The sequence below is a fragment of the Xenopus laevis genome, chromosome 8S (genome assembly GCF_017654675.1).
Source record: "Xenopus laevis strain J_2021 chromosome 8S, Xenopus_laevis_v10.1, whole genome shotgun sequence".
Lineage (NCBI taxonomy): Eukaryota > Metazoa > Chordata > Amphibia > Anura > Pipidae > Xenopus > Xenopus laevis.
Genome location: NC_054386.1, coordinates 88,168,758 through 88,194,725, shown reverse-complemented (window position 1 = coordinate 88,194,725; position 25,968 = coordinate 88,168,758). Strand labels below are relative to the sequence as shown.

Here is a 25,968-nt window from a genome sequence, read left to right as displayed (position 1 = left end):
CTCTTTAAGTCTTCACCAAAATAAAAACTTGTGCATTTACCTCCAAGTCTTGCTGAAGCACACTATGGTCTATGCTGTGCCTTGCAACCACTTTATAACTTGAATGGCTCTGGCTAGAAGTTATAGGGCTATCTTTCTTGTCCAGCATTTATGGTTTGAAGCTGAGCCTTTATTGATTAACCCCAGCAGAAGACTTCCTTTGAGTGAATTCAAATTCCATTTCCAGTGCATGGGCTGCTCTCCTCTCTGTTCATGGGGTGAATATTCACACTGCAACAATCTCTGTATGAAAGCATGTACAGCATGAGGCTTTATTACTGCTTATATACTGATTTAACATCTGTAATGCACCTATATCTTATATATTAGAACTCCAGTTGGAGATCTATGTTATTATGTGTGGCCGAGGCCCTTGGATTTCCAAATTTGGGTCCAAGAGATCTTATTCCACTTGCTATGTCATGAGTATTGTTGAGACTAGGCTCACTACGAACATGCAGACGTGGTTAAATGTGCACTTTTATTGGCACTGTGTAAGACTAGAGGGTCCCAGAAGATGATTTGGAAGGCCATGAACTATATTCCCTAAGTGTCCTATATCATTATGGGTGCATCTGATCTGAGAATTCATATATGGAGGCATGCAAACTAGAATAAAGAACTGTATATGAGTTGATGGCTGTATGTGTACAAATACATTTCAGAGTTGTCCCTATGGGGATGGTAATGATCCAATTCTAAAACTTACAACAAGTTACAAGAGCACTGCATTGAGTCACAGTTCATTTTGTTGTTGTTTGCAATGCTCCAAGTAGTATAAGCAAAAGAAACATTTAGACAGGGGTATTAGTAATTATGATTGAAAAGACTGAAAGATGGATTACGGTGGAAGATTAACAAGCACAAAAATGCCCTGATCAAAGAAAACATGTCCTGTGCTGGCAACCACCCTGGAATGTGATTAGTCTCCCTTTTAAAACTGGTTTGACTGCTCCGTTATATTCTCTCTGTCTGTCAGTCCAGAGTAGTGTATCGGACAGTTTCCCATGGACAGTTGTATCACATGTATAGGAAATAAGTACTTGCCTAAAGCCATCTGCTCCGTAGCTAAAGGACACCCCCCCCCCGGCTTCCAGTCACTATAGGGGTTATTTATTAAAGTCCAAATGGCAAAAACTCGAAAAATTTAAATTTTTAGAGGAAAAGAAAAACCTCAAGGATGGAAAAAGTCAGAATCCGAAAAATCCGGCATCTCAGACCTGCCGAGGTTGTATATAAGTCAATAGAAGTCCGGGAGAAGATATCCCGAAGATATGCTGCGCTAGGTTAAGTGCAATAATTGGATTTTTCGGATGAAAATCAAAAAAAATTTATACGATTCGAATTTTCATACGATTTTTTTCCTGAACTGGAATTTTTCAGAAAAATGTATTGCTAAATAAGGGAACATAACCCGTTCAGATTGGAGTACGTTTCAGAAAATAATGATATAAATTGAGATTTTGATAAATAACCCCCTATATGTTGGTCCCCCCTGTTTTTACAATGTTAGAACTGGGCATGAGCATTTTAGTTCATAGAAGAGCCAGTGACATATGTGTGATGACATCACTGGGCCCCCAATAAGCCACGCCCACACCCCTTCCTCCCCCCCCCCCAAGTTGCTGGTTGACATCTCTGGAATCTGCCAAAAAATTTCATCAAACAAACCATTATATATATATATATATATATATATATATATATATATATATATATATATATATATATATATATATATATATATATATATATATATATATACAGTATGTACTAATTAGTGTTCTTATTATTTATCAACGGTTGAACAATAGTATAGACATATTTTGCCGTTTCTCTGCTACCTGCTGCTGCTGTTGGATGAGAAGGTTCTGCAGGTAACACTACGAAGCAGACACACAAGTGAAATCTGATTCCTGTAGGAAGGGAGATACTGTAGCTTAGACATAATTACAGCACATAGCAGGGAAGATATCAGCTTATAATACACAAAAGCCATGAATATCCTGTAAATTATATCCTTATAAACGGTGAGTTCTGATGTCATCAGTTATAAACGGTGAGTTCTGATGTCATTTCTGTCACATGACTCACTAAAATGTGTGTATTATAATAAATAAAGTACCCCCAGTTGTAAAATATGAGGATATTAGAAGTTACCTCGGAGTTCCATGACCTGTATAAAAACACTCGGCCTTCGGCCTCGTGTTTTATATGGTCATGAAACTCCTCGGTATCTTATAATATCCTTATATTTCACAAGAGGGGGTACTTTATTTACTATATGTATGTGAGGTATGTATGTGTGTGTGTATTCCCTGGCCCTTTCCTTAGCTGAATGGGATGCAAAATTGTTAAATAAGCATCTCGCCCTAAAGGGTGAAAGAGCACAGACGTTTCCATTCGGGCCTGTTAATGATTTCACACATCAGAGTAAAACACTATAGTAAAACGTTAAACAGATAATTTTATTGCTCTGTGTCCATATTGAGAACATTCTCTTGGTCTAGAAAGAACTTCACCTTCTTTCCTTCAGCTGAACTGATATAGGGACGGTGGGGTTTGTAGTTCAGTAACTGTTGTCTATACAGTGTCGGACTGGGACACCAGGGGCCCAACAAAAACCCTTAGACCAGGGGCCCACTCTAAGTATTATTTTCTTCCTTTCCTCACTCAACCTCTATTCTCCTATTCTATTTTCTTTACATACTATAATCTATTATTCCATCTATTTAGCCTCTTTATTCTCATAGAAATAGGCAATGACCATTAAATAGGCCAAATGGTTAGAAACAGGAGGGCCCACTGACACCTGGGCCCACCGGGAGTTTTCCTGGTATTCCGATGGCCCAGTCCAACACTGTGTCCTCTAGCCTCCTTGGTGGTTTTAACAATGGTTTCATTCACACTATAGGCTACAGTTGTACCCAATGTCCATATAAGGCAGGCACAGTGGCGATCAACTCATTGACTTCACCAGACATATCAGGTTGGACAAGATGAGCAACTGTGATGCAACTGCCCAGTGGGATCTTACTGGATTATCGACTCACCCCTGTTCAGTAGGGAGTATCTGTGAGCGACACTGTACAGGTCTGGGCACTTGTGTCAATGATACAGCAGGCAGTCGCTCTGATTACAATACCAGTGTCACAAGCTTTTGTACAACTCAGTATATCATCCACTTGCTGTTGCCTTTGGTTGGTTGGTTACAGCTAGCCCTGCATGCACGTCATTGCTGTTGTACACTTATTTATCCAATTCTGTTTAGACCTTCACGTTGTAACTGGCTTCCTTGTCATGTCATATGCTTCTTGCCATATTCTTCAGATTATAAATATCACTGGATATAATTATTACTGGAGCATAGATAGTTCTGCCTAGGGAGAAGACAGGCAGGTAGCAGATGTTTTCCTTGAAAGTGAGAGACCATAGGGTGAGGGTTGTCATAGTTGAGGATAGAAATGTAAGTGGGTTGGCAAGGGTTGGGGGGCTGGCGATTCTACCAGAGGGCATGCTGGTATATGAACAGGAGATATATACACACAAATATATATAATAAAAGTGAAATAAGATATTCCTGCTGTCTTTGCATGGATTTATCTATTTCAACTACCACCAGAGTGGGATTAAGGGAGGCAAACAGCAAAGTCACTTTGACACTACGACTCAGCAAGGCAATATCTGGGCCTACAAATAGTCCACTGGGCTCATCATTGGCTATATAATGTATTGGGCTTCTGTTGGCAGCCCTGTTGGGGGTACAGTACAGGAACACAATACTTGCAATAAGTCCATAATCACAATCACAGGGCTCATTTAGGAACACAAGGCCTGCCCTATCCTTACTGACTGCCACAGGGCCTCCTTATGGCTTAAGTCTCCAGCCACTCCCTAACTTGCACTTAGGGTTGCCACCTGGCTGGTATTTCACCGCCCTGGCCAGTAAAATAGCAGCCAAGGCCGGGGCTGGTATTACAAATTTACCGGCAATGTAGCTGCCAGTAAATTTGTGATCACCAGTCAAACTGCTCCCTCAGTCCTCCCCTTTCTTCCCTCTATAGCTGGAATACTTACCAATTCCACAATCCAGGACTCAGGTCCGTCCCTCAACATCATGACCCCAACCATGTGACTTATCGATCCCTCCCATTTGAATAACGATCCTTCACCTCATGGACACGCCCCTTCCCTGGCCGGTAAAGATTACTCAAAAAGGTGGCAACCTTACTTGCACTGCTGAATGATGTGCAATTTAGGGGGCAGGGTGTTCGAGCACATGCATGTGCGTATCTTTTGCTGTGACTGGAGCCAGAGGGGTTGGTTTGGAAGTCAACAAGGGCAGAGAGCGGGTGTGGGTCCTCCGAACCTAGGAGGGGATCTATGTGCCTTCTCGCTCCCGTCCCTCATGAATTAATCTGAACAGCAGCAGGTCTCTGAGCTATGAAATGGAGTGTGGAGACCTGGGGCAATTCTGCAACACAGGGAGGCAAAGCCTGCACACTGCCTAGGAGGTTTTAAATGACCATTAGAATGTTTTTGCACATCTCTGTGTGGCCAACAACCCCAAGGGGCACATTTACTTAGCTCAAGTGAAGGAATAGAATAAAAAATCCTTCGAATTGGCTACTTCGACCTTCGAATCGAACGATTCTAACTAAAAATCGTTCGACTATTAACTGATATTCAACCATTAGTAAATGTGACCTAAGTGTCTTTGAAGTATCTTTTAGGGTGCAAGCAGTCACGGTAACTAGCTCTGCAGTACTTTAGGGTGCATTCTCCTTTGTCTAGTTTCACTTTGCCTTGCTGGTTTCATCATGTGCTGTGTATTTGTCCTTTTGTTGGCAGGTCCTGTCGGTCACCCACAGCATGGAATAAGCATTTAGTTTTTATTTATTTTTTAATTTTCAAGTTTTATCAAGTATGAAGCATGAAAGGGTATTTATCTTTGAGTTGACTGTGGGACCACTTTTCAAACTATTATTCCTCCTCTCTCAAACTCTTTATTCTCTTAGTCTTGTATTACTTACTTCTACTTCTACACGATATTCTTCCATTATTAAGCATTTTTCCCCCATAAAGAAATAGGGAATGACCATCACAGGGGAGAGGGGGTCCTGTTGTGGATCAAAGTTTGACCCTAAGGGGGGCCTGGCTGGATAGCGCAAATGTATGTAAGTTGGGTAACTTACGCTAAAACATAAACTAAGAGGCACTTTTACTTTGCTCGAGTGAAGGAATAGAATTAAAAATAATTCGAATTTCTAAGTAATTTTTTTGGCTACTTCGAACTAAAATTGTTCGACCATTCGATAGTTGAAGTACTGTCTCTTTAAAAAAAACTTCGACCACCTACTTCGCCACCTAAAACCTACCGAGCATCAATGTTAGCCTATGGGGGAGGTCCCCATAAGCTTTCTAGCCAATTTGGGATTGAAGGAAAATCGTTCAATCGATGGATTAAAATCCTTCTAATCGTTCGATTCGAAGGATTTAATCGTTCGATCGAACAAACGAATATCGCTAAATCCTTCGACTTCGATATCCGAAGTCGAAGGATTTTACTTTGACGGTCGAATATCGAGGGTAAATTAACCCTCGATATTCGACCCTGAGTAAATGTGCCCCTAAATCTTAAAGGGGTTGTTCACCTTTAAACACTTTCAGGTCAGTTGTTATCAGATCGTTCACCAGAAATAAAAATTTAGTTTTCATTTTCTATTTGTGACCGTTTTCCTAAAGTCACAAACACAAATATAGTTCACTTGTAATTAATGTTCACTCACTTGTATTACCCAATTTCAGGCTGTGTAGAGGAATATAAACCTGCCTTGATAAAGCGTAAGCGAAATGTGCGTCGGCGAGCCTTCAAACCTTTTTTTAAAAAAAAGCTTATTATTGAAATCTTACCTTTTTTAAACTTTAATTGAACCTCGGATCCAGAGAAATTTAATGGAATTGTAGCGCTACTAGCGCAGCATTCATTCCTTTTATTCTCTTTTAGGCACTGAGGATTCTCTATACTATTTTCTCATTTCTAACTTTTATTCATGAATTGCTGACGCTTTATTTTTGATTGTTTGATACCATGAACTTACTTTAAAATTATAACTACAGCACTAGCACCTTATTTAATTCATATAAGAACCATGAACTTTTAGATTATTCATCAATTGTGTGTAGATAAATGTTATCGAGGGTCACATCACCTGATTTATAGCACTTGAGCACTTTAATCATTTTAATTATTTGTATATAACACAATCGATTGAAATACCATTAATTGTATGTTGGTGCTAAATTGATTGAGAACTAAGCATATGTTTATAATAGCACTAAGCACTTATATAATTAGATCTCAATTAATTTTAGTAAGGTAGTGTGGGGTTTTACTGCTAAAGTGTAAAGTTTATTTTTTTAACGTCTTATGTCTTTCTAAACAGCTCTGGGAGGGGGGTCGCTGACCCTTTAAATTGTGAATCACACAGAAATAAGGAAAGGCGTTTAAGGTGTTCCCGTGTATTTTATTACTCAAGTCATTAGAAAATAAAGCTGGTATACTTTTATACAATGGTTTATTTTTTTAAGTGTAACAATATAAACAAGGAAAAAAAAAACACATAACGTTATCAATATTTAAAGGTCACACTGATTCTAAGGGTCTGGCCACACAGGCAGATTCGGGGAGATTAGTTGCCAGGCGACAAATCTCCTCTTCTTCGTGGCTACTCATCTCCATGATCTGTCTTCCCCTGCCTTCCGCCGGTTAAAATGTAAATCGCCTGGGGGCGGGCACACGAAACGCTTCGTTTTCCGAAGTCGCCCATAATTGCATCACGAGGAAAGGGCTGCCGTTATTCTATTTTTTTTTAAACTGCTCCTCCTTCGACTTTGGTTTTTGTAATGGGAGAAGTGTCATTTCTGCCCTTTTCTTTTTCCATTTCCATTTCCATATTCTTTTTTTCTTCTTCTTATCAACTTCCTCTACTTGCGTTTCATCAACTTTCTTGTTCTGTTCATCTGTTTCCTCTGCTAATTCTGGTTTTCGTGGTTTTACTACTTTTAGTAGTTTTAGTAGTTTTAGTAGTTTCTTCCCACCTACAAGATAATATTGATTAGTATAACGTGTAACCACCCCCCATACTGCTGAGCCTTATACATAGTGGATTGTGGTTGTAGATTGGAAGAGTGAGGAAAATCAGGTTTAGTAGGTAAAGTCGGCAGCAGTAGGACAAGATGGTAAAAGTAAGAAAACGATGTCAGTGTTACCCTACATGTAGTTCTTTAGTTCTGGTTAGAGACCAAAACTCTGCTCCAACCCATTTTCTTAGAGGCTGGAATTGTATTTTTTTAATTTTACATATTTTTTCCTTAATTTAAATTCTCATCCTTTATATTATAAAGCTGATATATTTAACCTTTATCTCACCCTTTCACTTAGTTGTACTTACTTTCCTTTAGCTCTTTATCTGTTTCCACACCGTTCTCAGGAGGTGGATTGGTTTTTTTAGTAAAAGGAAGATATTTCCTCCAGTTTTTCTTTTTTTGTTTTTTAGTGGTATCTTCGTTCATGTGCTGTGATTCAACTGTAAAGAAAAGTTCAATTAATTAATGAGGTTACTATGATAATGGGCAAACCTTTGCTCCATGGAAACCCATATTAACCAGTCAGATTTGTGATTTAAACAGCAGATCAGAAAATAGTAACTGCCGGTTGAAATGGGTAACTGGATCTCAAGTTTAAGGGGGTTATTTATCAAAGTCTGAATTTATCTCAATATTTTCTGCTACAAACTCTGATCAAATCCGCTCAGGTTTTTTATGCTTATTTATTATTACATTTTCCCAAAAATATGCTTTGGGGGAAACAATTCAGATTCTCACAATTTTTTGGAATTTTCATTCGGTTTTCACGATTTTTTCGGATTTTTCACCCAAAACTCAGATTTTGCCTGAAAACTTCAGGGCATTGCACAAAACCCAGCGCACATTAAAAAATTATTGGGACTTATTTGTAATCTCGATAGGTCTGAGATGCCAGATTTTCTGATTTGGACTTTTCCATCCTCATGGTTTAATAAATTCCTGAAAAATTCATGATTTTTTTAATAACTCCCTTAGAGTCTGCTGTTTTAGCTGTTGGCTGACCAAAAATAACTCCTCTTCCCCTTCACTCATCTTAGTTTGTACTTACCATCTTTAATCTCTTTATCTGTTTCAGCACAGTTCTCTTGAGGGACATCCGTTATTGTAGCAGATTCTGATATTTCTACCACTTTATTATTATTTTCTGTATTAGGAGTCACTTCATTTTCCTTAGAGTTCCCTTCTTCTCCTATGTGTATTTTTACTCCTAAAAAGTAAAAGTTTAGACATTTTATCTCTGATTTTGCTTTACCGCAACCTATAATAACCAGTCAAATGTTTACTCTCAAACAGCACATTAGACCAAAATGCTAACTGCTAATTGGTTGTTAGGGGTTACTAGATATATTATAATAGATATTAATAATTATATAGTTGCTTTATTGCACGCTCATTTTTGTGATGATGAGTCAACTTCAGTTTAGAGAGCCTTCCTAATCACTCCAGCAGCCCTCCTATTTGTTATAATGCTTCTCATCAGTCCTGGATATTCTTACTCTATAGGGGCATTGCCATTTGATCTATATGAACCCATTTCAGAGATTTATTGGGGAAAACCTTCACAGACAAAAATAAACGGACAGAATTTTACCTGGTACAACTACTTGAAGACTCCGCACCTCTTCCTCACGTTTTTTTAATTCTTTCACATGCTTGTTGCTGGGAAAGAAAAGATAAAATTATTTGTTTGTGCACAAAAAAAACTGTGTATAGAAATCTTAAAGGGGGGGCTAAACCTCAAAATATGAATTTGTGTAAATTTATTCTGAGAACCTTTAATCGTGGTTTTTGAGATATTCAATTTCATACTGATTGGCTTGGCTCAACAGCAAGATGTTATAAAGACCAGAATATAGAAATATATTTTACTTAGAAGTTGAAGAGCAATAAAATGAATGTTAGGGGGTTATTTATCAAAGTCTGATTTTATCTCAATATTTTCTGCTACACAATCAAATCTGCTTGGCTTTTTTACGTTTATTTATTATTACATTTTCCCAAAAATTTGCTTTGCAGGGAAAAACAAAATCAGATTTTCACGATTTTTTGGGGATTTTTCACCCGAAAACTCAGATTTTTAATGTTTTTTTTGTCTGAAAACCCCGAATACGGGGGTATTGCACATCAAAATCATTGGGACTCCCTTTGACTTATATGCAACCTCGACAGCCTTGAGATGCCGGATTTTCTAATTCGGATTTTTCCAAAAAATTCGGACATAAATTCCAAAAAGTCCAATTTTATTTAAAAAAAAATCACAAATTTTCCAGGATTTTTTCATTCAGAGTTTAGTAAATAACCCCTAACTGTTAATCTATAGGGGCTATAAAATCCCTTTAAGCACTATGAAAAAGTCCAAGGTTTGCCCAAGGTGTGGTAACCAACCAAATAGCAGATAGCATTTACTGATCATCTGTTTAAACTGAAGATCTGGTTGGTGTTGTAGGTAACTAGACCTGGTGCAAAAATTAGTCGAACCCCAGGATTCTCACACTATTTTTAAAAAGTCAGTATCCCTTTAAAGAACTCACCAGAAACGAATGCTTAATGCCAGAAGTCCAATTATCAACAAACTAATGCATGCTCCAGCCAAACGGATATACGGTTTAGGGATCTCTAAAACTAAACAAGAAAATAAGTTAATGAAGAGTATGAATGTGTAAGTGCTAGAAATATGTAGAATAGGTTTATCATATATCACTATAGAAGTGTAGGGCTGAGAGAGCATTTGTCCTGAGATACCAGAATAAAGGGGAAATGTGGTTGGTGGAAAAAGCAAATGGAAAAGGGAAATATTAGAGTTTAGTGAATAATTATATAATGGAATTAACACAATCAATAGAGGGAATAGGAATAAACAGGACTAGAAATAAAATGTAAAATTAATTTGAAATGACAGGGAAAATAGAAGAGGTGAAGAAAAATAGAAATACAAATAAAACTAACAGAGGCCCATTATGTATTAATAATTAGGGTTATTGCAAGTGACATGTAATTGGCATGTTTCAATAAGTTGTGCAACTTTACCTAATTGTTTCATAGAATCGGATGTAGTACAATCTGCCTTCTGATCACTGGGTCCTGTAAGGAATAAATACCATTAGTTGAGACATGACAATTAGATGAATACAGTGAAAATGAATTAATATATAGATACACACAGTGGCGTAACTATATAGGAAACAGACCCTGTGGGGTGGCCCAGGGAAGAGTGGGTCCTGTTTAATCCTTCATTAAAGGGTGATTTTGTTCATTAAAGTTAAGGGCACACGCTGCTATTTCGGGAGATTAGTCGCCCAGGGACAAATCCTTTCTTCTTTGGACGACCCTGAACTGCCTGGCTTTGTTTTCCGAAGTCTCCTGAAGTTGACTCACAAGGAAAGGTTAGGTGACTACGGAAACCGGAAGCGATCCGACAGCCATACCGCCGGCGATTTACATTCTAGCCAGAGGGAAGGCAGGTCGGGGAGATAAGTCGCCCGAAGTTGAGGTGATTTGTTGCTGGGCGACTTATTTCCCGAAATAGCGGCGTGTGCCCTGGCCCTAAAGGGTTTTCATTAAAGGGTAATTACAGTATCTTGTGCATTGTGCAAAATACTGCCTTTATAACATTTATTGTTATATGAACGTAAAGAAAAAAACATACAAACAAAATTCCCCTGTGCCACAGTTACAGCTCCTTTTCCTGACACCCTCCCACCTTACTATACACACTACTTCTTACTTACATCTCTTCCCAAAATAAAAAAGATAAATCTGACAAAATATCATTTCAAGATACATTAGGGATACATTACCATCCAGTCTCCAAACTGGGAAGCCCACAGCAAAAATAATGAAATAATTTAATAATAAAGAAATAAGAATTTGAATAGAGAATAAACAAGCCATGACTGACTCATTCACTCTTCTACTCCAACTGACAAGTGAGTGGTTAGAGCTCAGGATACAGGATGGGGAAATGTCACTGGGCATTGTGATGTCATAATTAACACTGTCAGGGCTGCAGTATGACCAGTAACTGGCACAGTGCAGTTAATAATGTCATGAAAACAGTTATAAGAATAATAGCTAAGGATAGTTTGTGCCAATAAAATACATTTATAATTATTTCAATATCAATTTAGTTATATCTTACTGTGTAATGTTATAATAATATTACATATTTAATCTTTCATTAAAGGGTGATTTTTTCATTAAAGGGTTTTCATTAAAGGGTGATTACAGGATCTTGTGCATTGTGCAAAATACTGCCTTTATAACATTTATTGTTATATGAACGTAAAGAAAAAAACATATATTCCCCTGTGCCACAGTTACAGCTCCTTTTCCTGACACCCTCCCACCTTACTATACACACTACTTCTCACTTACATCTCTTCCCAAAATAAAAAATATATAAATCTGACTCAAAATAAATATAATTACCATCCAGTCTCCAAACCGGGAAGCCCACAGCAAAATTGATGAAATAATTTAGAAATATAGAAATAATAATTTGGATAGAGATTGAATAAGCCATGACTGACTTGTTCACTCTTCTTCTCCAACTGACAAATGATTAGTTAGAGCTCAGGATACAGGAAGGGGAAATTTCACTGGGCATTGTGATGTAATCACTGGGCATTGTGATGTCATCACTCACATTGTGATGTCATAGTTAATATTGTCAAGGCTGCAGTATGGCTAGTAACTGGCACATAATAGTTAAAGAGATACTGACACCAGAAATTAAATAATGTTTTCTTTAAACATGCTTCATAATTTAATTGATTAAAATGTAATTTAAAATTTCAATCTTAAAAGGATTTGTTCAATGTTGTTACCAACCTGATTCCCAATGTTCCAGTATAAAGGATCTGCCATATTTGTGCTGCAGTAGTCTTTTAGGGGGGAATTTATCTTAATATTTTCTGCTACAAACTCCGATGAAATCAACTCGGGTTTTTTACACTTATTTATTATTACAATTTCCCGAAATTTTCTTTGCTGGAAAAAATAAGATTTTCATGATTTTTTAACCGAAAACTAAGATTTTTGCCCGGGGGTATTGCACGAAAGATATAATTAATCCTTATTGGAGGCAAAATAATCCTATTTGGTTTATTTAATTATTTTTTTAGTAGATATGGAGATCCAAATTGAAGAAAGATCCCTTATCTGGAAAACTTCAGGTCCCAAGCATTCTGGATAACAGGTCCCATACCTGTACTAGTGAATTGTGAACTGAACAAAGGTCTAGTTAGCCAGACACCTGCACCCCTATTAAACTATAAATCCCACTCTTTCCACTTTGGTGCAGAAAGAGCCTTATAGGGCTTGGCTTTCCAGGAGAACACACATGCTCTACAGGATATATTGACTTGATATTGATTAAACAGTGGGAGCCGTACGATTTACTTCATCAAAACGTGCTTGCTAGAAATAAATGTCCTATGTCAGGCAGAGCATCAATCTATCCAACAATATCCTATTGAGTGGGGAAGCTCACAGCCTGCATATATAGTTATACTGTATGTATATATATATATATATATATATAATACACAAAAGCCATGAATATCCTGTAAATTATATCCTTATAAACGGTGAGTTCTGATGTCATCAGTTATAAACGGTGAGTTCTGATGTCATTTTTGTCACACGACTCATTGAAATTTGTGTATTATAATAAATAAAGTACCCTCTGTTGTAAAATATGAGGATATTAGAAGTTACCTCGGAGTTCCATGACCTGTATAAAAACACTCGGCCTTCGGCCTCGTGTTTATATATGGTCATGAAACTCCTCGGTAACTTATAATATCCCTATATTTTACAAGAGGGGGTACTTTATTCACTATATATATATATATATATATATATATATATATATATATATATATATTTATATTACTATATAAGCTACCTGGTAGATGTGGTAATAAAGAAGGGACATGGTTTTTAATTTTTTTACAATTTGCATATGTAAATTAGGGGCAGGGAGGGAAATCGCGTGACTTTATGTCACAAAACAAGGAAGTAAAAAAATGTTTTCTCCCTCCCACCCCTACTTTGCATATGCAAATTAGGGTTCGGATTCGGTTCGGCCGAATCCAAAATAGCGGATTCAGTGCATCCCTATTTTTAATCATTTTAAGAGCAGTTTTCAGCTTCATTTTTACATTTATTAATGTAGTTCAGTTAAAGGCTAATTTAATCTTAAATAAAATTGTGGTGCCATTTCCCTCCCAAACACGATATATAAAATATATATATATTTTATTAAACCATAAAGGAACAGTAACAAAAGATAATGAAAAGTGTTTTAAAGTAAGGAAAATATGATGTACTGTTGCCCTGCACTCGGGCGTTTTTATATTAAGGTACCCGAGGGCCTGAGTCTAGGGCAGCAGGTTTTGGGGGCGGCAGGTTTTGGGTGCCTATAAATTAATTTTTTAAAGTAAAAAAAAAAAAATCGCCCAGCCTCCTCCATTTGGCGGAAGTGAAGTCACGCGCACACGTTGTGTGACATCACTTCCGCGACGTCCGTGCTTATGACGTCACGCGCGTCACGTAGGGGGCGTGTTTAGGTCAGGTGCCTAGGGCAACATCGGACCTAAGTACAGTCCTGCCTGCACTGGTAAAACTGGTGTGTTTGCTTCAGAAACACTACCATAGTTCATATAAACAAGCTGCTGTTTAGCAATGGAGGAAATTGAAAAAAGTCTATATGGCACAGGTTAAATAGTGGATAACAGATAACACTATTATGTCCTACAGAGTTTATCTGCTGTGTAACCTGAGCCTTTTCTCCTTTGAATGGCTGCCCCCATTGCTACACAGCAGCTCATTTATATAAACAATAGTAGTGTTTCTGAAGCAAACACACCAGTTTTACCACTGCAGGGCAACACTGCTATATATATTTATTACTTTAAAACCCTTTCATTTTTTTATGTTACTGTTCCTTTAACTCCATTCCCAAGCAGCACTTTGTCCTCCAGAAGTTTAAAAAAAAATAGTCAGAAGGTTAAAGTTTTAAGAGATTTAAGAAATCAAAAGCAATTTTTGGCTATGGTTGAATCACAGACTGTAACCGTTCTTTGTACGATGGGAGAGACAGACAAAAGCAAACTGTAATGACTCTGGGGTGTACGAGACAGCTGAGGATAAAATGGGATTTAAAGGAATTAAATCAGATTGAGGAAAGTGTGGATGAGGTGTCTGCCCTTTTTCCACCCAATTTACCAGCGCAGATCCTATTTGAGCCTTGTCCTTCCTTTATATTCAGGAGAGCCCTGTTTATGTCTCTTCTAAGTCTGTGACATTTCTCACTCTTTGAATTCCTGTTGGGGAGCAGCCAAAATACTGAGAAACTCACTCTAAAGTCATCCAACACTCTCCAACGCTCTGTTTTTCTCTTCCAAATTCAAATCTGAAATGTTGCTTGATCGGGTCAGCAACCCCAAGCCCCTCTTTATTTATTAGGTACATTTTTACCCACTTCCTAAACATTTTCATTTCAATCACTTGAGGTCCTAAAAAAATAGCAGTTTGAATTCCAGGATGAAAAGCTGCCAAAGAGTTGAACAACAGTAAAAATAATAATAATACTTTTTCCATGGATGAGAAAGGGATAGGTGCATTGAGGGGACCTATAAGAAAGCGGGTGGCCTTGCCTGGCGGTGCACCAAACTAATATGCAGCCCCTGGCAGTTAGGGTTGCCACTTTTAGTTAATGCTAAAACCGCATACTTATGGTAGAATTAGCACCAAGCAAACCTATGTAATAATCAGCTATTAAATCCACTGTGACTGTGATGGCAGATGGTAATACTGGGATGTGATCCCAGTATGTTTTTATGAATAAATAAATATTACTTAACACAAAATCTGGGTGCTACAGCCCCACACTCATTTGTGGTACCCTGTAATTTCCCAGTATGACATTGTATTACTGAGAATACAGTGTAATCCAGTTATATATCCCAGTAGTGTAACAACACTGTCCCACCCCCAAAAAAAAAAACTTCAGAGGGTAGCGCCTTCCTTGGCCCTCCCTCCACCAGCCCCCCAGCTTGATTCCCCTGCTCCCCACCTGTTTGCACTGGGTAAGGAAAGAAAGCAGCTGGGGAGGGGGGACTTCCAATACTATAGAGCAGTTGTCCCCAACCAGTAGCTCGCAAGCAACATGTTACTCACCAACCCCTTGGATGTTGCTCCCAGTGGCATCAAAGTAGGTGCTTATTTTTGAATTCCTGACTTGGAGGCAAGTTTTGGTTGCATAAAAACCAGATTTAGTGCCAAACAGAGCCTCTTGTAGGCTGCCAGTCCACATAGGGGCTACCAAACAGCCAATCACAGCCCTTATTTAGCATCCCCATGGACTTTCTCATGCTTGTGTTGCTCTCCAACTATTTTTACATTTAAAAGGTTGAGGACCCCTGCTATAGAGGAAGTAGACCATGCAGTCACAGGGGGCCCTGGGAGACGGAGAGGCCAGGCTTCCTCTATAGTTACACTGCTGATGTACCCCCCAAAATATATGATTAGAAAGCTCATACTAAATCAGTAAAGCCAAAGGGAAATGTTCATCAATCATAATATTAAGGGGGTAAAGTCTTGGTGCCTTTCCAGTTAATTGTGCTACAAAACTAGTTATGTACCCCCAATAATACATGAGTAAAGAACCCATGCAAAATGAGTATCCCCTAGCCACATCAACAGCACCTTTCCAGAACTGGACAGCACCTGCCAAAATTTAGCTATTTGGTCCAAAATTGACGGCAACCCTACATACGGTGTCCCCTTGCACAAATCTGGGGGTTCTCGTGTTTTTCACATGATAAACCCCCTCTCAGCTGGCACACAGGCTGGACCTTTAAATTTATATTTTGTATTATTGTTAGCTACTCTCTGTCCTTTTTTTTTATCTTAGTTGAATATCATCCTTTGCTCTCCCAAGGTGGATATGAGGAGTTGTGGAGTGATATTAAGTGACAATGTGCTAGCCTTGGCACTCTGCTTAAATGTTGGCCAGCACTATTATAGAATGAATATAACATATAAACACTAGAGGGCACTGCTTGGCTAGAGAAAAATGTGCCAACACTAAAATGTCAATCTCCTGTTCTTAGTGCTAAACATGATTTTATCAGAAAAATATATGGAACCCTATATATATATATTGCTTGGGCAGCACTGAATAAAAGCTTCCTAAAAGAGCACTAAGAGCAAACAGGTTGTTGTGACGAGTTTATTTTGGGGTCAGTTACCATAGCCATATCTCCAAGGTTGAAATAAAAGAAAACTTCCACCCAGGACCTGTGCTCCGTACATGATGCAACAAATAAAAATTGCAGGATGAGGAACAGAACGATATGCCATTTTACTTGCTCTGACAGCTGCAGTTAGGAAACTTCAGACGGTCCCTAACTGCTCTGCAGGGAAACGATCTTACTTCTCAGAACATGAGCAGCTTTGTTTGTTTCGCTGTAACAACTGTGTAAATTTGTATCCACAGTCCCAGTGCAATCTGGATATTCTGATTATGAATCAGTCACAAGTTAACTTGTGCTGTTTTGATCATTTATGACGATCCCTAAGCTTAAACTCCCAACTGAAGCCCAGACCACACTGAGCATGTGCGAAGTCTTGGTATTGCAAAGAAGTTACAAGATGACAGCCTGCTGCGCCATCTTTAAAAGCATAAATCACAATTATATCATTGTTTGTTTGGGCTTCTGGTGCAGTAAGTTCATGTTTATATTTAGTATACAAAATACAGCATTTCTAACATTATTCTATTTTAGACTTTAGTTGCCCTTTAAGGAGATTTCACTAGCATGTTGCACCTGCACCTCATACAGTAATGACTCACTTCAGGTGGTAGGAGCCCGCTACTCCTGGTAACTTAAAAAGCCAAAATTCAGCTGGGGGGGGTTTGGGGGGCCAGGGGTGTCAACCGCCTCAGGCACAGGAGCCCGAAACACCCCTGGTGACACCATTCTCTAGACTAGAAAGAAATGTGTAGGATAGCTTATCTTATTTTATGTGTTGGGGCCCTTTTTTGCAGTCACCTGCAACGATGATGGAATTCTGGGAAAAATGCTGCAAACTGCATTCTGCGCATTGCACTTGTGTCTGTAAAGTAGGCCTTACTTTCTTTAGAACAAGTATATGATGGATGTTACCAGTTAAGAGGCATAAATCAGTGCAGGGAATAAGCAAAACTGCTGTTATGCAGCACTCAGTTATACATTTGGGTTTCTTTTAAAGGAGAAGGAAAGTCTTCTTTCACTTGGGGGTGCTAAATGTTAGCACCCCAAGTGATTGTATTGATTTACCTGAAACCCCAGGCCGGTGCTCCTATCAGCAGAAAACTGCACTGGCCAGGATTTTACCAAGGAGCGATCCTCTTCTGGCTTCTTCTTTCTTCAAATTTGCCGGGGCAGATGCATGTGCAGTAGAATGAAATAGGCGACTTTTTCGTTAAACTTCAACTTTTCGCTCTACTGCTCATGCGCAGCCACAAGAATAAGACTTCCCTTCTCCTTTAAAGGGGTATTGAACCTCATCCTCTAGGATGGATTCCCTACCATGACACTCGCCATACTATGGGGCAAATTCACTAAGATGCGAAGTTGCGCCAGGCGCAACTTCGCCGCACTTCGCCAGGCGTAGTTTCGCCAGCGCTCCGCAAATTCACTAAAATCCGAAGTTGCGCACAGGGGTAGTGTAAGGTTGCGAAGTTGCGCTAGCGTTGATTCGCTATATAAAGCGAAGTTACGCTAGCGAAGGCTAATTTGCATACGGCGCGAAATTCAAATTTCAATGGAGGAACACGTATCTGCACTACAAATGGCTAGAAAACCTTCAAATCAGCAAATAAAAATTTTATTTTGCCCTACACATGTGCCCACTGTCTAGGTAAGTTGCCATGAGTTAGGAAATGTAGGGGGGAAGGAGGGGAGCCCCAAAAAATTTTCGATCTTTTTCAGCCTATCACCCATCATGTAGAAAACACGCCAGCGTTTTTTGGGACTTAGAAAAAAAATTGACTTTTTTTTAAACAATCCCTATCTACTCTATTGCGCTTCGCCAGGTCTGAGGTGGCGAAGGAAGTCTAGCGTAAAAGGTAGCGTTCAGTACACTGCGCAAGTTAGTGAATTTGCGTAGTTTCGTCGCTAGCGAAAATTCGCCTGGCATAAGGTTGCGAAGTAACACTAGCGAAACTACGTCAGCGTTCGTTAGTGAATTTGCGCAGTAGCGAAAATGCCAAACGCTAGCGTTCGGCGCTTCGCGGCTTAGTGAATTTGCCCCTATGTGTCTGCTTTATTTATTTATTTATTTATTTACATTGCACCAGTGCACTTACCCACAGCAACAAATCAGAGCTTTGCCGACATTCTCTAAACTCGTTTGATGGTAACGAATTGTTGATTGGTTGCTGAGTGACATCTGCACTGGCACAACATGGCAAGTTGCAATTCATATTCTGATTGTGGGATTCCCAACCTGCGGTGACTCCCAATCTTAAACTATAACTCCCCAATGCTGGAGGGCTGCAGCTGAGAGATCCTTCTGCTGATATCTAATCCTGATAATACTAATAATATTGTATATATGTATTGAATGGCTGTTTTGTCTTCACTGCCCCTCTGAGTGTCACCCAGGGAGGAAGAGAGCGTGAGGTGGAAGTGTTGGCCATAGGATGCTGTGCAATACATTGGAGCTCTATAAATACATGTTAATAATAATAATAATAGGATGTGGCATTGTGCCGTGGCTCATAAGTGACACCTCTCCTCAGCAGCCACTCCCAGCACTTGGCACAACAGCGTCCGACGTGCTGCTCAGCACTTACAGACCAGCACCTGTTCCCTCGGCTTGGCAGTGTCAGGAGCCGTGAGATTTCCCGTATCCTGTTTAGGAATCCGTATGGAGCTGTCAGCCCTTATTTATAACACGCAAGTAAATGATAAACCATGTGCTTTCCTAGCCTGCTGGCCCATAACAACAGCTACTCACAAGAATCAGAGTAATGTTACTAAATCTGGGGGAAGCCGGGCCCCTGTCACTTGTACAAGCAGGTCTCCTGCAACGGAGCAGCAAGACTCACTGGCCTTATCATTGTTACATATCACTGCACTGCCTTTATGACTCCCCAAAGCTGCTTGTCACCAAGTAACCTTGTTTTATGGAACCTTTATGATATGTAAGGAATTTTCTAAAGTATTTGTGACTCACTCAATAATATGAGGAGAACACTCTATGGCAGGGTGAGTCTAACTGGCTTATGTACTAACCTGGGCCATGAGACGCTCTCCCACCTTCTCTGATTTCTCTCGCCGGTCGTAGTGTCAATCATAGGAAATTCTGCCCGGTTTTCGTGATTTGGAAAACCGGGCAGGCAGTTTTAACCCGGGCAGTCCTTCAAAAATCGGGCTGTCCGAGTTAAAACCAGGCAGAGTTAGAGGTTAATAAATACTAACTTTATAACCATAAAGTGACAGGGTCTTATTTACATATAGTTACATAGTTACATAGTTAAATTGGGTTGAAAAAAGACAAAGTCCATCAAGTTCAACCCCTCCAAATGAAAACCCAGCATCCATACACACACCCCTCCCTACTTTTAATTAAAATTCTATATACCCATACCTATACTAACTATAGAGCTTAGTATCACAATAGCCTTTGATATTATGCATGTCCAAAAAATCATCCAAGTCCCTCTTAAAGTCATTAACAGAATCAGCATCACAACATCACCCGGCAGTGCATTCCACAACCTCACTGTCCTCACTGTGAAGAACCCTCTACGTTGCTTCAAATGAAAGTTCTTTTCTTCTAGTCTAAAGGGGTGGCCTCTGGTACGGTGATCAACTTTATGGGTAAAATATAGGCACACAGGGTCAGACTGGGGGGCCCGAGGCCCACGGGCTTCAGTCTCAGAGCCCACTGGCGCTGCTCTGCTGCCCGTGTGCGTGCGCAAGTGTTCTTCGGGCCTTGGGCCCTTCTTCAGGCCATTCACGGCAAAATGAGGAGCTACAGGGTGTGGATCTGGGCCGGCGGGGCCCACGAGAGCGGCTTTTAGGGGCGTATACGTATAATAGATTGTATATTTTTCATAGAAGTGGAAAAAAATCTCCGGCAGCTGCTGGGGGGGCTTAGGAGGGGACATGAGGTGCATTGTAGAGTGGTGCAGATGTGACATCTCACATTATAGGAGGTGACCAGCGCTGTATTTTGGTTGGGTGCCCACCTAGGTAACAGACCTCAGAAGAAGATTTCCTATCTGGGACAGGCCCTGATGATCCCAAATATCTTACAATTCCTGTCATTCATTTTCGTACTTTTGCAGTTTTATATTTTTATAGGTTTCTGAGAGTTTGGCAGTTTTGGACTGCTAATACCATACACTTGGCTCAACCGCTCTCTTTGAATGTCACAGAGTCAGTGAGTCTGTCTAAGCACTTTCTGTGCACTAGTTAATAATTATATTAGAAGTCAATGTAGAGCTAAATAATTTGTACAAAAAGTCATGGGGTGACTCCTAAGTGCACTGGGTACAAATATGGCACAGGTCGCTTACATTCTTTGGAATAAAAGCTATAGGGTGCAACAGCAACATTCAATTTAAAACCAGGCCTGGGCCCCCTCCCTGGTGCCTGCTGTAAGTGGAGATGTGCGGGGGTAGGAGCGCACACAGAGGAGCGCTGGAGAGAGCCTGTGGGGTAACAAGGGTCTTGACCAGGGGTAGACAAAAGAAGAGCTACGCGATTTGTGCCCCCACTTCGTTGCACCTTAGGCACGTGCACATGCTAGTCACCCCACAAGTTTTCTATTGAATTAAAGGGATGCTGTCAGGGGACATATTGTCAGTTTCCCAGGTGCCCCAGTCATGTGACTTGTGCTCTGATAAACTTCAGTCATTCTTTACTGCTGTACTGCAAGTTGGAGTGATATCACCCCCCTCCCTTCTACTCCCAGCAGCCCATCAGCAGAACAATGGGAAGGTAACCAGATAACAGCACTCAATACTAAAAATCTATGTTGCACTGCAACACCTTCAGTTACATTGAGTAGGAGAAACAACAGAGCCCCTTTACTGCAATTCTAGGGGTCCCCTTTGTCCCTCGCCCTCCGGCTGAGAGGCCTACAAAAAGTTTAGGATAAAAAAAGTGAGATCCCATTGACGTAATGTATTCTTGATGGGGCCAGGTTTCAGGGAGGGAAGGAGCCTAATGGTCACACATCCCCCCCTCAGATCCGTGCATTTAATCCAGAGGCTATTGCACCACATCCAAAAGTGCCATGGTGACTGTATGGAATTTACAAAAAAGTAAATGGACCAAGTCTTGGTAGACCACAAAGTGCAAATTCAATGAACATTTGGAGCTTCTGTACAAACTTCTGCTCCACATCTTGGATGTCTCAGTAAAGCTATAGATATGATTAACTGGGGGGAGAGGGGTCAGTATCTTTAGCTAATAATAGATAAAAAAAAAAGGGGAGATGGAGACATTTTTTGGACACTGTCTGTGCATTGCCCAGGGCACGTATCTATAAGTCATCAGCCAATCACAGCATGCGTTATTTCTGACTTGCCGCTGCATGAATACGAGTTCAGTTGTTTCCTTATAACCATGATGCAGAGGAAATTTTCCTGTTACTCAACATTCATCAATCGTTCTGGGTCCTCTGTGATTCTTAAAACATCCCACGACACCTTATACCCCAGCATTAAATGTCTTTTACATGCAATCAATAAAATCCAAAGACTTATGGCAAGATATACAGTATTGTCTTCTCTCTGAACAGGGGTGTGGGATTTAAGTCAATGTTCCTGGAGAGGCCTTAAAGCAGGGATTCCCAACCTTCTGAACCTGTGAGCAACATTCAGAAGTAAAAGGAGTTGGGGAGCAACTCAAGCATGAAAAATGTTCTTGGGCTGCCAAATAAGGGCTGTGATTGGCCATTTGGTGGCCCCTATGTGGATTGTCAACCTACATTGAGACTCTGTTTGCCAATACATCTGGTTTTTATGAAACCAAAACTTGCTTTCAAGCCTGGAATTCAAAAATAATCATCTGCTTTGAGGCCACTGAGAGCAACATCCAAAGGGTTGGAGAGGAACATGTTACTCGCAAGCTACTAGTTGGGGATCACTGCCTTAAAGGGATCCTGTCATCGGAAAACATGTTTTTTTCAAAACGCATCAGTTAATAGTGCTACTCCAATAGAATTCTGTACTGAAATCCATTTCTCAAAAGAGCAAACAGATTTTTTTATATTCAATTTTGAAATCTGACATGGGGCTAGACATTTTGTCAATTTCCCAGCTGCCCCCAGTCATGTGACTTGTGCCTGCACTTTAGGAGAGAAATGCTTTCTGGCAGGCTGCTGTTTTTCCTTCTCAATGTAACTGAATGTGCCTCAGTGGGACATGGGTTTTTGCTATTGAGTGCTGTTCTTAGATCTACCAGGCAGCTGTTATCTTGTGTTAGGGAGCTGCTATCTGGTTACCTTCCCATTGTTCTTTTGTTTGGCTGCTGGGGGGGAAAAGGGAGGGGGTGATATCACTCTAACTTGCAGTACAGCAGTAAAGAGTGATTGAAGGTTATCAGAGCACAAGTCACATGACTTGGGGCAGCTGGGAAATTGACAATATGTCTAGCCCCATGTCAGATTTCAAAACTGAATATAAAAAAAATTGTTTGCTCTTTTGAGAAATGGATTTCAGTGCAGAATTCTGCTGGAGCAGCACTATTAACTGATTCATTTTGAAAAAATGTTTTTTTCCCATGACAGTATCCCTTTAAAGGAAACTATTCCCCCAGAATAAATCCTTAACCAACGGATTATATCATATTAAGTGGCCTTTAGTACTTAAAATGGCAATTTTATATTTAGGATTACCCAGTGGCACATACTACGAAAAATGTTTACTTTTATGAAAATGCTTTATTTAGATGAAGCAGGATTTTACATATGAGCTGTTTTATACCATATTTTTTTTTTTAGAAACGTACATTGTTGGGTGGGTATAGTTTTTCCATTAAGAATTAAACCGACATTGGCAGTTCGAGCATCTCTAGCACTGCAAACAGACACAATATGTTCACATCTCAGAATATAGACGTTTAAAAACCTGGCACAACATTGGATGTAAAAATGGCACAGTGCTATTTAAATATGTGTAAAATGCATACAGTATTATTTAAGGCAGTTATGGGATTATAATCACAGAGGATTGGGAGCCAAGTATAGTAAAATAAAGCCACTAAGTGTACGGTTAATAAAAGCTTCAATGAATTAAATCGATCTTAAACATTAGTATAAAAAGACAAAAAGGACTGGTTTTTACTACCATAGATTTAGACTGCTTTACTGCAGTTACCCATAGCAACCCATCAGAGCTGAGCATTGGAGAAAACGCACTGGTTGCTAGTGGCACCTGCACCAGGGCAATTAGCAAAATATAATTTGCTAATTACAATAGCAAATATAATTAAACAAACATTAAGTATATAAAATGAGTAGGCTCAGTTAAAGTTTTATTATAAATAATATCAGAATTTAGAACAGTTGAGGTAGTAGTTCAGTATTCAGCAACAAACACAAGTGCATAATCACATCCAATCTGTATAAACTCATTTCTTGTACAGCACTAAGAGATATGTCGGTGCTTTATAAATATGTTATTAATAATATTATTAATAATAAAATGGGTGCCTGATTTTCCATGCTCCAGGGTTCTCACAATGGGCTGCTTCATAGGAGCAGCAATCTTGTGCCAGCGAATCAGGTGCAGACTTCAATATGACGTAAAGTGCTAGAAATGCTGATATTGTGTCCAATTTGCATTGACTGTGCAACTGCATGTGTTTTAAAGGAATTATATCACGATTTTTATGGCATTGTTTTTATTTCTAAATGACACTGCAAATAATTCACTCTACCATAGAAAATGTAATTCCTGAACCAGCAAGTGTATTTTTTTTTAGTTGTAATATTAGTGTGTAGGTGCATCTCAGGTCATTTTGCCTGGTCATGTGCTTTCAGAAAGAGCCAGCACTTTGGAACTGCTTTCTGGCAGGCTGTTGTTTCTCCTACTCAATGTAACTGAATGTGTCACAGTGGGACCTGTATTTTACTATTGAGTGCTGTTCTTAGATCTACCAGGCAGCTGTTATCTTGTGTTAGGGAGCTGTTACCAGAGGAGGTGATATCACTCCAAACTGCAGTACAACAGTAAAGAGTGACTAAAGTTTATCAGAGCACAAGTCACATGACTGGGGCAGCTGGAAACTGACTATGTCTAGCCCCATGTCAGATATCAAAATTAAATATAAAAAAAATAAATCTGTTTGCTCTTTTGAGAAACAGATTTCAGTGCAGAATTCTGCTGGAGCAGCACTATTAACTGATGTGTTTTGGAAAAACATGTTTTCCCATGACAGGATCCCTTTAAATTGTTGTCCACAACTGTGTCAGGCGCATTGATAACTCACAGTTACAATTATGCTGGGATTGTGGGTGAAAATACCCTACTGTGGGTAAAAACACAACTTATACAGGTTTATTTTGAAGAATTTCATTGTTATACTGCATTAAACTTTGTTCCCACAGGTGCTCACATTTATTATGACCTTGCATATTTCATAATATAAATAACATATTTTAGCCTTGTACTCACTTATTTTTATATAGACTGTGTTTTTTACAGTACAGACTGTACATTTTTTTTAGCCTATAAACTTGTTTTCGCAAGTCCCAGAGTTTATACTGTTGCTGAGTATTTAAATATATATATATATATATATATATATATATTACACATGTTAAGACGACTTGTATAAACCTAGGGTTACAGCTGGTACCTGCTTTATTTTGTGTATACAGAGAGAGACGACCAAAAAGGCAGAATTTATAAAAGAATACTGTATATTCTGGTGTGTGCTGTACCTCATTCCAGGAAGTGAAAAGGAAAAACGCACATCATATAATGTAAAAGAAAGACTAAAATAAAATAAAAATATATGTTCAGCATAATGTATCAAATTCTTATTGCTTATAAGCTTCATACCCCTTGAAACAAGGGCTATTGGTGTTGGTGTCTTCTTGCATAGATTTCCCAAGCCCTTCCTAGTGTTTAAAGCAGCAGCCATGCTCTAAACACTGGCTTGAAGAAGGGTCGGGGGTCGTCTGAAATATCCTCAGGCTAAAGTAAGGTGAATAGTGGTCTGAAACTTCTCCAGACCTTAAGAAAGGCACTGGACTTTGGCCTGAAACATCTCTAGGCTTGAAGAAAAGCAATTGGTGGCCTGAAACACCTCCAGGCTTGAAGAGAGTTCAAAGGTGGCATGAAACATCTCTAGGCTTAAAGAGAGGTGGTCTGACACATCTTCAATGAAGGGCTGAAACATCTCCAGGCTTAAGGGAAAGGCCATTGATGACCTGATACATCTCCAGGCTCAAAGTGAAGCTGATGGCATTCTGAATCTCCAGGCTTGAAGAGAGGCCAGTGGTGGCCTGAAATGTTGCAGTTGTCTGGAGTCTTAGCCTTTTCTGTAATAAACAATGCTTAAGTATTCCTGGTTGGTGCTGTTTGTCCTGATTTTTTGCTATACTTTGGCCAAGGGAGCTATTATGAAACATGCATATTATTAAACAATTTATATAGGGATGTACTGAATCCACTATTTTTGATTCGGAATCCTTTGCGAAAGATTCGGCCGGATACTGAACCAAATTTTAATTTGCATATGCAAATTAGGGGCAGGAAGGGAA

The 25,968-nt window shown here is 39.4% G+C and overlaps 2 protein-coding genes across 2 annotated transcripts in view; one reads left to right on the top strand and one right to left on the bottom strand.

The window, feature by feature from the left end:
* LOC108700312 overlaps positions 1 to 25,968 on the top strand; it is a 782,191-nt gene that overhangs the window by 171,738 nt on the left and 584,485 nt on the right. The gene's annotated exons all lie outside the window — the stretch shown is intronic.
* LOC121397796 lies at positions 6,546 to 10,301 on the bottom strand. Its single transcript, XM_041575390.1, has 6 exons — positions 10,216 to 10,301; positions 9,720 to 9,810; positions 8,780 to 8,847; positions 8,237 to 8,395; positions 7,494 to 7,628; positions 6,546 to 7,140 (listed from the first exon to the last, which is right to left on the bottom strand). The coding sequence occupies exons 1-6, from the start codon at positions 10,226 to 10,228 to the stop codon at positions 6,902 to 6,904; spliced, it is 705 nt and encodes a 234-aa protein (XP_041431324.1). The 5' UTR covers positions 10,229 to 10,301; the 3' UTR covers positions 6,546 to 6,901.

Excerpts from the sequence above, each read along its gene's own strand:
- LOC121397796 (XM_041575390.1), bottom strand. Across the intron at positions 7,629-8,236 it reads AGATAAAGAGATTAAAGATG|TTGAATCACAGCACATGAAC; the intron begins GTAAGTACAAAC and ends TTTTCTTTACAG. Across the intron at positions 7,141-7,493 it reads AGATAAAGAGCTAAAGGAAA|GTGGGAAGAAACTACTAAAA; the intron begins GTAAGTACAACT and ends ATTATCTTGTAG.